General features: G+C 47.9%; 1 protein-coding gene across 12 annotated transcripts in view; it reads left to right on the top strand.

Moving 5' to 3' along the window:
• The window catches only part of MPDZ (multiple PDZ domain crumbs cell polarity complex component), a 1,044,214-nt gene that overhangs the window by 743,120 nt on the left and 288,350 nt on the right, over positions 1 to 12,744 (top strand). For all 12 annotated transcript variants that reach the window (XM_069238948.1, XM_069238974.1, XM_069239000.1 and 9 more), the window contains 2 exons: positions 12,480 to 12,572; positions 12,665 to 12,739. In XM_069238948.1, coding sequence (XP_069095049.1) covers positions 12,480 to 12,572; positions 12,665 to 12,739 — 168 coding nt within the window. The remainder of the gene's footprint in view (positions 1 to 12,479; positions 12,573 to 12,664; positions 12,740 to 12,744) is intronic.

Raw genomic sequence — 12,744 nt, forward strand, 5'->3', positions numbered from 1 at the left:
AGAGGGTTTTCTTGCACAAGTAACCATTTAAATGAACTGTGTAAGTATTTCAGAATGTATCAGAATTAGTAGCACCCATAAAGCACATTGTTTGTTATTTCTGAAGTTTTTTGGAATCAAATACTTTCATATAATCAAAACAAATCATTACACTAGGTGATGCGATTTTCACACAATTTCGTCTGTTCAATGTACAGTTTTGTTAGTAAAACTGTATATCTGATAGATACTTCTAGTTGCAGATTCCTTACCTTAGAATTTCCCCCAGCCATCAGTCTGATCCAGAGATTTTTCTCGTGCAGTACCCTTGCGTGATGTCAGGTGGCACCGGTTGGCTCTGCGTCCATCTTCGGCGTTGTGCGTGCAAGATATGAAGTTGCAGGGCCTAAATAGGCGCCACCCCGGTGCGCTGACATAAGTCCCTTTGTTTCTGCGTCAGCAAGCGCAGATCCGAAGAAGAGCTACCCCTCAGTCACTTTTTGACTTGTCTTTTTTGACTTTTTTCATAGATTTTTGAGTGTATTCACTCCTGGTGCGTTAAGATGTCGTCATGTAAGACTGGATTCAAACCCTGAAGATTCTGTCATTGGGCGATGTCCGAGACAGGTCCGTACTTCGTGTGCTTTTGGTGCCTGGGGTGCGACCTCGACCCAAAGTCCTGCTCAGAGTGCTAGACCATGTATCCGAAAGGTTTTGAGAGAGTGGTCCCTAAAGTTCATTGCGAAGTTCACAATGTAATGTGGGCTTGAAATCGACCGATTCACTAGGCAGATCAGTTGCATCGACGGTGGCCTTGAGGCTCCACGCCTGGTTGAGGACTTCTGGCTTTTTGGGGGATGTCCAATCCACCCTTATGGACATTCCCTTTGATGGCATCCGTCTCTTCGGAGACAAAGCAGACCCCCCCTCCCTTCAGCAGCAGGCTGCAAGACTTCCTAGTCTTGACACTTCCCAACAGGGACCTGTCTGAGGCAGGATTTGCCATCGCCCGCACATTAGACAGATGGATTTTTGCAATTAGTCCGAAGAGGCTACTCCCTTCCCTTCAAGACTGCCCCTCTATCCATGCCGCCATCCTACGAACGGATTACGGAGGATCACCTGGCACTTCTCTGCAAGGAGGTTACAGCTCTTCTTGGCCAAGGGAGGCATAGAAAGTGTCCATGTGCCAGAAGTAGGTTGTGGTTTTTATTCCTGCTACTTCCTGGTGCCCAAAAAGGACAAGTGCCTCCACCTTATCCTAGCCCCTAGTCCCTCAATCTCTTCCGCAAGAAGTGGAAGTTCTGAATGCTCACTCTGGCTCAGGTCTTATCTGCCCTGGACCCAGAAGACTGGATAGCAGCGTTGGACTTGCAGGACACATATTTCCATACTCCTGTCCTATCTGCACAAGCGTTACTTGCGGTTCATGGTAGACCACAAGGATTTTCAGTTCACCATGCTCTCCTTTGGCGTTACCAGCACCCCTCGGATGTTCACCAAGAGAATGGCAGTGGTCTCAGCTCATCTGCGCAAGTCAGGGGTTTTAGTCTTCCCCTACCTCAACAACTGGCTGTTGAAGGCGTGCTCCTCCCAGGCTGTCATCTCCCACCTCCAGAATAACGGGGACCTCCTGCATTTACTGGGGTTCACTTAAAACATGTCAAAGCCACATCTGACTCCCTCTCAGATGCTCCCTTTCATTTGAGCTGCTCTGGACACAGTGCAGTTTCGGGCTTACCCTCCTGCGTGGCAAGTCCAGGATATTCAATGTAGGTAGGATTCCCCAGGCACCCATGTGCAGAGTGGATATCTCGGGTCAGTGTCCACAACCTAACATGGGGAAATCGCAGTTGGAGTTTTTGTGTAGGATACTTCCCAGAGGACTCTGAGGAAACCTTTTGGGACAAGGGAGGTTGGATAGTGCCACCACCCGAGGATACCCAGTACAGTGGAGTACTTACACCAAGCAGCCCAGGTGCATAGGGGTGATGTGGAGTCTGAACCTCCCGTTGAAGTCAGCGGGGATCTCGGTTGTCCAGATGCTGGCATGTTCCGTGGACCAGGTTGGTGGAACCCAGGCATGAATTCCAAAGGAAGAAGACCTAAGAAGAGAGGGGACAGAGCCCAGATAACCCAGAGGTGCCCAGGCCATGCAGGATGGCAATGCCCACCCTTCTCTGTGATGGACGGTGGACATAGAAGTGCAGCTGTGGAGTCCAGATGATGCAGGAGGATCTCAGAAGTTGTCTACGAGCTATCCCACGCCTGTCATCAAATTGCAGAGGGGTCACGGGTCAGCGGGCCACCAACAAGCCTTAGTAAATGCAGAGAAGTGTTGCACAGCATTTGCAGGATTTGTGGGGACCAGCAAGGTCCAGGTGACCCAACGTTGATGGATATGTCAGGGTCAGCCCTCAGCGAGCAGGAGAGCTAGCTGGAATCTTTGAAGCCCCCAGCAAGTCCCTCTGGCAGCAGTCACAGTAAGTCATGGGGAGGCCTCAGAAGCACAGAAAAGAGAGATGCTCACTTTGCAGGAGTTGGAGAGAGGATGCCTTTCTTGGAGCTGGAGAGTGCTCTAGGCCGGGGCTTCTTGGAGCTAGGAGTTCTTTGGGCTGAAGAACCAACAAGCCTTGGCAACGACAAGCAGACACAGTACACAGGGCTTTCAGCCAAGCAGCTCCAGCGAGGGACCACAAACTTCCCAGTTGCATGGAAGATAGGGCAGACCTCTGGAGATCCACATAACCACCACATATGTTGCACAGCCTTGGAGAGTCCGTGGGACAGCAAGACCCACAAGCCGGTCATCGTCATTGAGGTGCCAGTGGATACATAGTAGTGACTCCTTCACTCCAAGGGAGATTCATTATTGCTTTCCTAAGTGGAGGCAGAGTGCTAGTGACCCTGGGGGATGCACGGCCATGGGGTTACAGAAGTCTTTGCAGAGTTTGGAAACAAAGTTCCTGGTGACCCCCCCCACTCCCCCCCCCCCCCCCCCCCCCCCCCCCCCACTAGTTACAGTTTTGCTTGAGTTTCCAGCGAAGAACAGCAGCGGTTCCAGTATCGAGGTTGCAGATGTGTCTTGTTGAGGCGACTTGCAGGTGGTTCCTGAAGTCTTGCAGACAAGTCTGGGGTTACACCCTTAGGGGAGCCCTTAAGTAACCCAGGAAGGGTGTTTGACACTGACTGCAATGAACCACCCATCAGAGGTGGTCAGGAACGTCACCCAGCTGGACTAACCAGTCAGATGCTCCCAGGGGACTCTGCTCATCTTAATTCCAAGATGGCAAAATCAAGTGGCCACCTGGCAGAGCTCTGTGCACCTCATCTAGGGGAAGATCTGGACAGGGGGGTGGTCAGTCCCATGTCCTTTGTGTAGTTTTGCACCAGAGTCAGAACCAGGGGTTCTTGCTCTGTTGCAAACTGGTTTATGCAATGTGCCCTTCAAAGCAGTCTGGTGGCACTCAGAAGCACCCCCACCCAAGCCGAGAGACACCTATATGAAAAGAAGAGATGGTCACACTTGTGTCCTACAGGAAATCCTTTGTTCTGCCTTCCCCTGCCCGAGTTAGCATCAGCAGCAGGAGGGCAGAACAGTGTCTGGGATCAGCAGCAGCACAGACTGGCATGCAGACCCTGCAAGGCTGTACAGGCAGACTTTGGGGATCCCTAGAGAACCCCCAGAGTACATGATATTGTGCGATTAGCACTGAAATGGATATAGTTGCATAATTCCAACATGTTTGATACCTTACATGCGTATGTTCAGTGAAACCATTTTGTAGTTGATTCGTGTTGACCAGTGTTCACTACATAGTTTGATGGCTGCCCTGCATTTACAAAGCCCAGGGAATAGAGTTTGGGATTTTTAGGGGCACCTCTGCTCATGCAGGGGTGCCCTCACACTTAGAACCATGCACCCTGCCCTTGGGCTAAAAGACCTACCTTAAGGGTGACTTATAGGGTCAGAGTGCAGTGACCATTATATAAGGCAACCCCTATATGTTGAGTGAAATGTGCAGGCACCATTTCACAGAGGCTGCAATGGCAGGTCTGTAGTCACAGTTTGTGTGGGCCCTCAGGGGTGCCACAGTACATGCTGCAGCCCATGGGAGACCCCTGTTGTACCAATACCCAAGGTACCTAAGTACCATATACTTGGGACTTACATGGGTGCACCAGTGTGCCAATTGTGAGGTGTAAAAGTTACCTTACAACTAAATTTAGGGGAGAGAGCACTGACACTGGGATCCTGGTTAGCAGGATCCCAGTGTACTACAGTATAAACCAGGTGTCTCCAACCAGTCGATCGTAAGTTACTGGTAGCTCGAAGGCGCCTTCAGAGTAGCTCACACCCTTTAGTTCATTTTTAAATAACCAAAGGGTCATATTTTCTTTTTAAAGTTAAGGGAAGGCTGTGTTTATTTTACAATATTATCTTCAGGTTGCAGATAGCAGGGCCTCATAATGAGCAGTGCTGGAGTCAGATTATGACCTGTGGGCATAGAGGTGAAGAACTGTAGCACTGAGGCTTTTAAATCTTAACTAAAAGTCCTTTTCTACTACTTTGAGAACAAAATGATGTTTCTGAATGCTTTTAAACTTGAAAAAAGTAAAATGAAGTGTTAAGTTAATGATTAAGTTAGCTTTTAATTTTGTCCCATCTCAAAGTGCCACATTTACAAACAGCAGGCCTTTTGCTCCCAGTGGGTAGTAGATTCTGTGCTATATTTTTCAGCGGAAAAGTACAGTCATAATTTTGTTTTTTAAATCGTAGAAATGTAAAGTGAAGAAAAACGTTTATATGAAATATTGAGCCAATTATGTCTTAATATTTTGTGAAGCATGTTTCTTCACAATAAATTCCTCCCATTTAAATAAATGACTGTATTTTTCTTTTATAAATGTTGCACCCTTGTGCGAAAAGGGCCTCTTTTTTACATGGTTATCCCCCCACTTTTGCCTGATGTATGATGTAGCCTAGAAATTGATAGTGCCCAGGGCCCCTGCTAACCAGGTTCCCCAAACCAGATTTATTTCCCTAAAACAGTTGTGATGCATTGGCACAATTATATACACCTTTAGCTACCACTATAGGTCCCTAGTAAAAGGTACTTGGGTACCCAGGGCATGGTGTACTAAGGGAAGGCACCTGAGGGCAGCAGCACTGATTGTGCCACCCTCTAGGGCCAAGCATCCAGGTGCACCAAGCACTGCCATTGTAGGCTGGGTGCCCTGGTGCAAACCTAAAACACAAACTCGACATGGCACACTACCTGTGTGCCCTGTCCACTCCACACTGCATACGATATAGGTGCGTCACCCCTCTGGAAGGCCTTCAAACGGTAAGGCAGGGTGCACTATATTATAGGGGACGCATGGCTGCATGAGCATTAGGCACACATGGTGTCCTTACCAACCCTGGGACATAGTGAGTGAATAGAGCAGCCATTTTAAAATACATGTGCTGGACACTGGTAAGTACGCGTTTCACAGCAACATGATGGCCACTCTGAACCCTGGGTTGTTTGGTATCAAACAACTCAGAATGATAAATCCACACTGGTGCCATTGCTGAATTTATTATAAAAAGTACCCAGGGGTCACCTTAGAGGTGCCCCTTACCAAAGCTAAATACCGTGGCATGGTTGCAGACTGGTCCTATCCAGCCGGCCACCTCCAGACACCCAAACTACAAACCTTGGGGGAGAAATTGTCTCTCTATTTTGTAGAACAAAGCCCTTCCTGGGTGGAGGTGCCAACACCCCCTCCCTCAGGAATGTGCACTGCCCTGGCACCGAACTTCTAAGGGCTAACCGCCTTTGAAACTCGACCCCCAAGCCTGCTGCTAACAGCAGATGGTAACCCCAGTGAAAACCCCCACTTTTGGTGGGAGCAACGGTGGGAAACTCAAACAAAGAGTTGATGGAGTGGCCCCATCTGGCATTGTCCACCCCTAAGGTGTTGCCTGAGAGGTGGGCACGCCATTTCATTTTTCTCCATCTTGGATGGAAGGAAAATAGCCAATCGGGGATAGGGAAGTGACCCTTCCCACAGGAAGTGGTCACTTTAGTGGGTGACTACTAGGTTCCCCCTAAAACGCCCACTAAATACAGTATTTAGTGGGCATTCCTAGACCAGGAAATCAGATTTGAAGGACAAAAGAAGACAAGCACCAAGAAGATCCAAGGCACGATAACTGTGGGCCTGCCACAACAAAGAAAAGGCCCCGAACCCTAGGTGCTGCACCCAGGACCCAACAATCACCGCTGAGGAGCTGCTTGACAACTGGAAAAACTCTAAAGAATCCCAGAGGACCTCTAGGCTTCGAAAATCGCCATAGAACTCCCTCCAGAGTGGTGGTAGCATTCTACAACAGCAAGTAACCAGCTCACTGACCAGCCGCTAACTCCCGAACCAGATGTCGCAGCTGGACTAAAGAACACACCGACGACCACAAGGACAAAGCCTGCCAGTGTGTCAAGTTTGGTGACACTGCGCCCCCCAGCGGTCAAACCGTACCAATACCCTGGGTGTTGGTGAGCTAACGTCAGACACCGAGAAAATCAGCCTGCCCGGGACTGAAAAAGGGCCAGGAGGAATCCCCATTCGAGGGACTTCAGGAACACCCCAGACCTCCTGCCAGATTGCCCTCGTTGTCCTGCAAACGACCCTTGAACTGCCTTACCTCCTGCTCCAGAGGGCATCCTTGTGCACAGCTGCTGGCTCACCGATGTGCCCTGTACCCGGCCGCCCTGTGCCCTGCAATGAAGAACCTGCTGTACCCCACCCCTTGCAACCTCGACACTCCAAGGGGACCCCAAGGAGCTATCTTTAAACTTAACTGTGCAGTGCTTTTGCAAGTGGTCTCCCACAGTGGCCCTACACCAGCTCTAGAGACCTTCATCTGCTGCTCCCGCCGGAACCGGGAGCCACCCGAACCTCTCCATCTGGCGCAGTGTGCCCACCGAGGACCTCGACCAACCTGCAGAAGAAGAACTTGGTAAACCAACTCTACAATTTTATATGTATTTTTAAATGTGATCTTCCATTGATTCCTATGGTGCATAATTACGCACTAAAATACTATATTTATTAAATGTCAAAAATTCATATCTCAAAAAGTAATTAATCAATTTTGATAATCTTGGTCTTAAAAATTAGACACAAATCTGGTGTATTTTTATAAATTGGTCTAGAGTTATTCCTTTGAGTGTGTGAGTTGCAAGATTGATACTGTGAGTACAACAAATGCTTTGCTCTTCTTCAAAATTAGCCTAACTGCTCGACCAAGCTACCTTTAGAGCATTAGGTGATCTAGTTTTTACTCCTGTAAACCGTGTGGTTGCCTGGACCCCTACAAAGTGTACCTAACTTTGCACACTACATAGCCTCCTACAACACTGCCTACAAGCCAATGGATGCAAGAAGCCTGATGTTTGTAAATGCGACACTTTGAAAAGTGCGGAAAAATGTTCCATATTATACATATTTTTGCAGAACATTGTTATGCACTTTAAAATTCTCCCATTAAAAATGGCTATATTTTTGTATTATACACATAACGGTTCCACATATTTGGAAAGGTATTTCCTGTGCTGCAAGTACATATGACACAGGCTCTCTTTCACCTATTCACATATATCCCATTCATACGCACACAAGACCATGCTCTCACTGGCAGACGTCAGCCCTGTTTAGAGCCCCTAGTCAAAAAGTATTTTGTTCAAACCATAGTTTCTGGCTGTATGAACATTAGACTTAGTCAGTGAGCTGGGCGGGGAGTGTCTAGTAACACTGCGCAAGTGCCTTGGCTTTCAGTAGCTCACAATGATTTTCACTGATAGAATTAGCTCTTACTACAGAAAAGGTTGGAGACTCTTGGTCTAAACATACTGACACCGGGCAAAAAGTGAGGGTAACTATGACAGAAAGGTGCTACTTTCCTGCATTCAGGCTAAGATACAGATGTTTTGGCCTCTATCCTGGATTTCGGTGAGAATAACTCTTAGGCTCCTGGGCCTTATGGCTGTCTGCATCCTGCTGGTGACACGTGCCAGATGGCATATGCTGGCTCGGCAGTGGGACCTGAAGTTCCAGTGGGTGCAGCATCAGTGGAATCTATCTGACATGGTCCAAATCTCGGAGGGAAATGCACAAGATCTGCAGCAGTGGCTCTTGAACCGTGGGTGGGTCAGAGGCAGATCCCTCTCCCTTCCCCAACCAGATCAGACTGTAGGGACAAATGCATCAATCCTGGGATTGGGCAGCCACATGGGACAATCGGGGATCAAAAGTGTCAGGTCTCTGGTGGAGTCCAGGCGCCACATCAATCTTTTAGAGCCCAGGGCGATCAAACTGGCATTGAAAGCATTCCTTCCCTCTCTCAAAGGGAAAGCCGTGTAGTTGTTCACTGGTAACACCACCGCCATGTGGTACTACAACAAGTGGGAGGTGGGGTCATGGACCCTTTGACGGGGAGCTCTGCACCTCTGGAAATGGCTGGAACATCAAGGTATTTCCCTGGTGATTCAACACCTGGCGGGGTCTCTGAATGCCAGAGTGAACAAACTCAGCCAGCAATGCCTGGTCGATCACGAAAGGCGTCTCAATCCGGAGATGGCGCAAGGTCTCTTGTAGCAGTGGGGAGAGCCCTGGTCAGATCTGTTCACCTCAGCAGAGAACATGCAATGTTGGCAGTTTTGCATGTTGGAGTTTTCAAGGTGGCACTCACTCTGTGACGCTTTTTATCTCAAGTGGATCTCTTGCTTCCTGTACGCCTTTCTGCCCATACCACTTCTGCCCAGAGTACTCAAAGAAAGTCGAGAACAACCAGTCCTAACTAAAGCTTGTGTCTCTGGACTGGGTACAAAGAGTTGGGTATCCCGAGCTACTGAGCATGGCCATCGATCATCCAATCAGACTGCCCCTTTGGGAGGATTTTCTGTTGCAGCAGAAGAGGAGGGTTCTTCACCTAAACCTGTCCAGTCTCCACCTTTTGCATGTAGTTTGAGCAGCAGCAGTTGACTGCTTTTGACCTTCCATCCGAAGTATGTAATTTTATCTTGGCAGCCAGGCGTCACTCCACCAAAATGGCATACACCTGTTGTTGGCATAAATTTGTGCCATGGTGCACAGGCAAGTCGGTTGACCCCCGCTCTGCCCCTCTGTCTGAGATTCTCTTGTTTAGACTTCCTTTGGCCCAGCAAGGCTTTACTTTGGGCACCCTCAAAGGTTATTTGTCTGCTTTCTCTGCATTTCTGCGATTACCTGACCAACCCTTTTTATTTGTCTCCTATTGTTAGTAGGCTGCATAAGGGTCTTACCCACATGCTTCCTACATCACCATTCATCATGCCCCAATGGAATGTGAATTTGGTTCTGAACATTTCTCATGTGTGCTTCCTTTGAGCCTTTTCACAATTGTCCTCTCAGGGTTCTAACATTAAAAACAGCCTTCCTCGTGGCCATTACATCTGCCAACATGGTGAGCGAGTTGCAGGCATTGTCATCTAAACCACCCTACTTTTCCATCTATCCTGACAAAGTGGTGCTTAGCACCAGGGCTATCTTTTTGCAAAAGAGGTCACAACCGATCATATAGGCCAATCCATTGCCTTGTCTACATTTATGCCCGACATCCTTCTAAGGAAGAGGTTAGACTCCACCACCTGCACCCAAAAAGAGCTTTGGCGTTCTACCTTGATAATACAAGAGAGTCCCAGGTGGATGATCAACTCTTTGTCTGGTATGTGGGTGCAAAGAAAGGTCAGGCAGTGCAGACGAGAACCATCTCTAGATGGGTCGTTCTCTTCATTAAAATGTGCTACACATTTGACTAAAAAGCAACCTCCAGAGGGTTTCCATGCTCACGCTACTAGAGCACCAGCTGCCACCCCCTGCGTTAGCATCTGGAGTCGCAGTCCTAGACATCTGTTAGGCAGCAACGTGGGCATCCTTACACACGTTCACCAAACATTACTGCCGAACAGTCAGGTTCGAAGGGATGGATATTTTGCCCATTCAGTCCTGCAGGATCTCCTAGTATGATCTTTGTTTGAAGACCCTCCTGGGGGGTTGATATTGTTTGGGTATCTATTCTAAGGTAAGGAATCTGCAACTTGAAGGCTCCACCAGATGAACAAGTTACTTACTTTCAGTAATGCCTTATCTGGTAGAGACATATTATTGTTGCCGATTCCTAACCGCTCTGCAAACTGTTTTGAGCTTCTGGCATGGAAAGTCGCGAAAAGAAACTAATGTTGACAACTGATGCGGTACCAACCACTGCCACTTGACACTGTGCAGGGGTACTGCTTGAGAAATATCTCTGGATTCAGACTTGCCCCTGGAGTGAAATTCTAAGGTAAGGAATCTGCAACTAGACTACGTCTCTACCATAAAATCTGTTACCGAAGGTAAGTAACTTGTTCCACTTTGCAAATGTAGTTGTCATTTCAGTTGCAAATGTGTTTTCTGTAATGACAGTGTGCTACCATACCGTTAATACTCCACTCTATGCCACTCCACTCTGCACCATTTCACACCACTACACTCTACTCTGCACCACTCCATTTTACACCATGCCACTGCGCCACTTTACGCAACTCCTCTCTAAATCTGTGAGGCTACTGCACTCTACACCACTCTACTCTGCACCACTCCACTCTTTACCACTCTACTCTTTGCCACTCTACTCTTTGCCACTCTACTCTTAACGATGGCACTCTATGCCAATGCACTCTGCACAACTGCACTCACTGCACTCTATGCCACTGCACTTCACTCTGCATCACTGCACCTCAACACTGAATTCTGCCACTTCACTCTATACTACTCCACTCTATGCCACTCCACTCTATGCCACTGCACTCTATGGCACTATATGCTACACCACTCTATGCTACACCACTCTATGCTACTCTACTCTGCAACACTCTACGCCACTGCACATTATGCCACTCAACTCATCACTTTATGCCATTGCACTCTATGCCAGTTGAGTCTACTCTGTGCCACTGCCCTCTACATCACTCGACTCTACGCCACTACACGCCACTGCTCTGCACCACTGCATTGTACTCTGCGCCACTCTAGCCTGCGCCACTCTGGTGTGCTCCACTCCACAGCTGTGCCACTCCACTCTACAATGCACCACTCTAATCTATGCCACTGCATTCTATGACACTTTATTGTACGCCTCTGAACTCAATGTCACTGCACTCAGTGCAACTATACTCTGCAACACTCTACGTAAGTACACTGTACACCAGTTCACTCTACCCTATGCCACTCAAGTGTATGCCATTCTACCGAATTCCACGCTATGCCACTTCAATACACAACACTCCACAACATTTTACTCTACACCATTGCACTCTATGCCACTCTACACAACTGAACTCTACCATTCACCACTCTACTCTGTCACTTTACTCTCCTCCGAAACATTCTACTCTACTCCACTGCACTCTGTGCCACTCTACTCCACTATGCACCACTCTGCTCTGCCACTTCACTGTGTACCACTCTCCTCTTAACCACTGCACTCTGTCAATACACTACACAACCACACTCTACTTTGCATCACAGTACTGTATGCCACTGTTCTCTGTCACTCTACTCCACTTCTCTCTGACACTCTACTGTGCAACAGTGCACTCCCTGCCACTCCAATCAATGCTACTCTGCTCTGCACTATTCCACGCCACTGCACTCTACTCGGCACTTTACTCTAGTCTGCACCACTGTCCTCTGCATCACTCAACTTTATGACACTCCACTCTGCACCACTCAATACCACCGCACTCTATGCCACTGCACTCTTCTCTACTCTGTGCCACTCTTCTTTGCGCCACTCCACTCTGCAGCACTCTTAAGCTATGCCACTGCAATCTTTGAAGCTGCATTGTACCATGCTAAATTCAGTACCAATAGACTCAGTGCCACTGCACTCTGCACTACTATTCTCTGCAACACCGTATGCCACTGTGCTCTACACCAGTCTGCTCTACTCTATGGCACTCCAGTGTATGCCACTCTAGCAGCTTCACGCTATGCCACTCCAATACACAACACTGTCTCCCACACCCCAACACTCTACTCCACTTTTCACCATTCCACTCTAACACTCCATGCCACTCTCCTCTATGCCTCTATCTTTTAGCCATGCTGAACAGCAGCCTCGCTGGTGTACAACATGGCTAAAAAAAAAACATTGGCACAGCCAATAGCTCTTGCACTGGTGAGACATATTGGCTTTACTGGTGCTTAATGTAAAGTTACTCCTTTCTCGATGTGCACCAACATTTCATTGAGTACATAATGCTAACACGTACAAGGATGCAATGCCATTTGTCACAAACTGCTGTTACAATTGTTTAAATTTCCCCACTGTGCAATTTCCTACTATAATCGGTAACACAGTACATCGTCTGAAAGAAACACATAGCATAATATTACATTAACATGGTTAATGCTTTGGGTCTATCATACAGGATCAAGGAGGGCTCGGTATTGCCATCAGCGAAGAAGATACATTGAATGGTGTTGTTATTAAAAATTTAACAGACCATGGAGCAGCAGCAAAGGTATCAATGTGATATGGCCCTGAAAGCTTCAAAAAGGAGATGATTGTGCCAGTGATATGTCTTGTAACCATTTGCTATTTCTTTTTTTACAGGATGGACGCATTAAAGTAGGTGATCGAATCCTGGCCGTGGATGATGAGCCAGTTGTGGGCCATCCAGTTGAAAAGGTACC

Source organism: Pleurodeles waltl, chromosome 1_2 (assembly GCF_031143425.1).
Source record: "Pleurodeles waltl isolate 20211129_DDA chromosome 1_2, aPleWal1.hap1.20221129, whole genome shotgun sequence".
NCBI classification, from domain to species: domain Eukaryota; kingdom Metazoa; phylum Chordata; class Amphibia; order Caudata; family Salamandridae; genus Pleurodeles; species Pleurodeles waltl.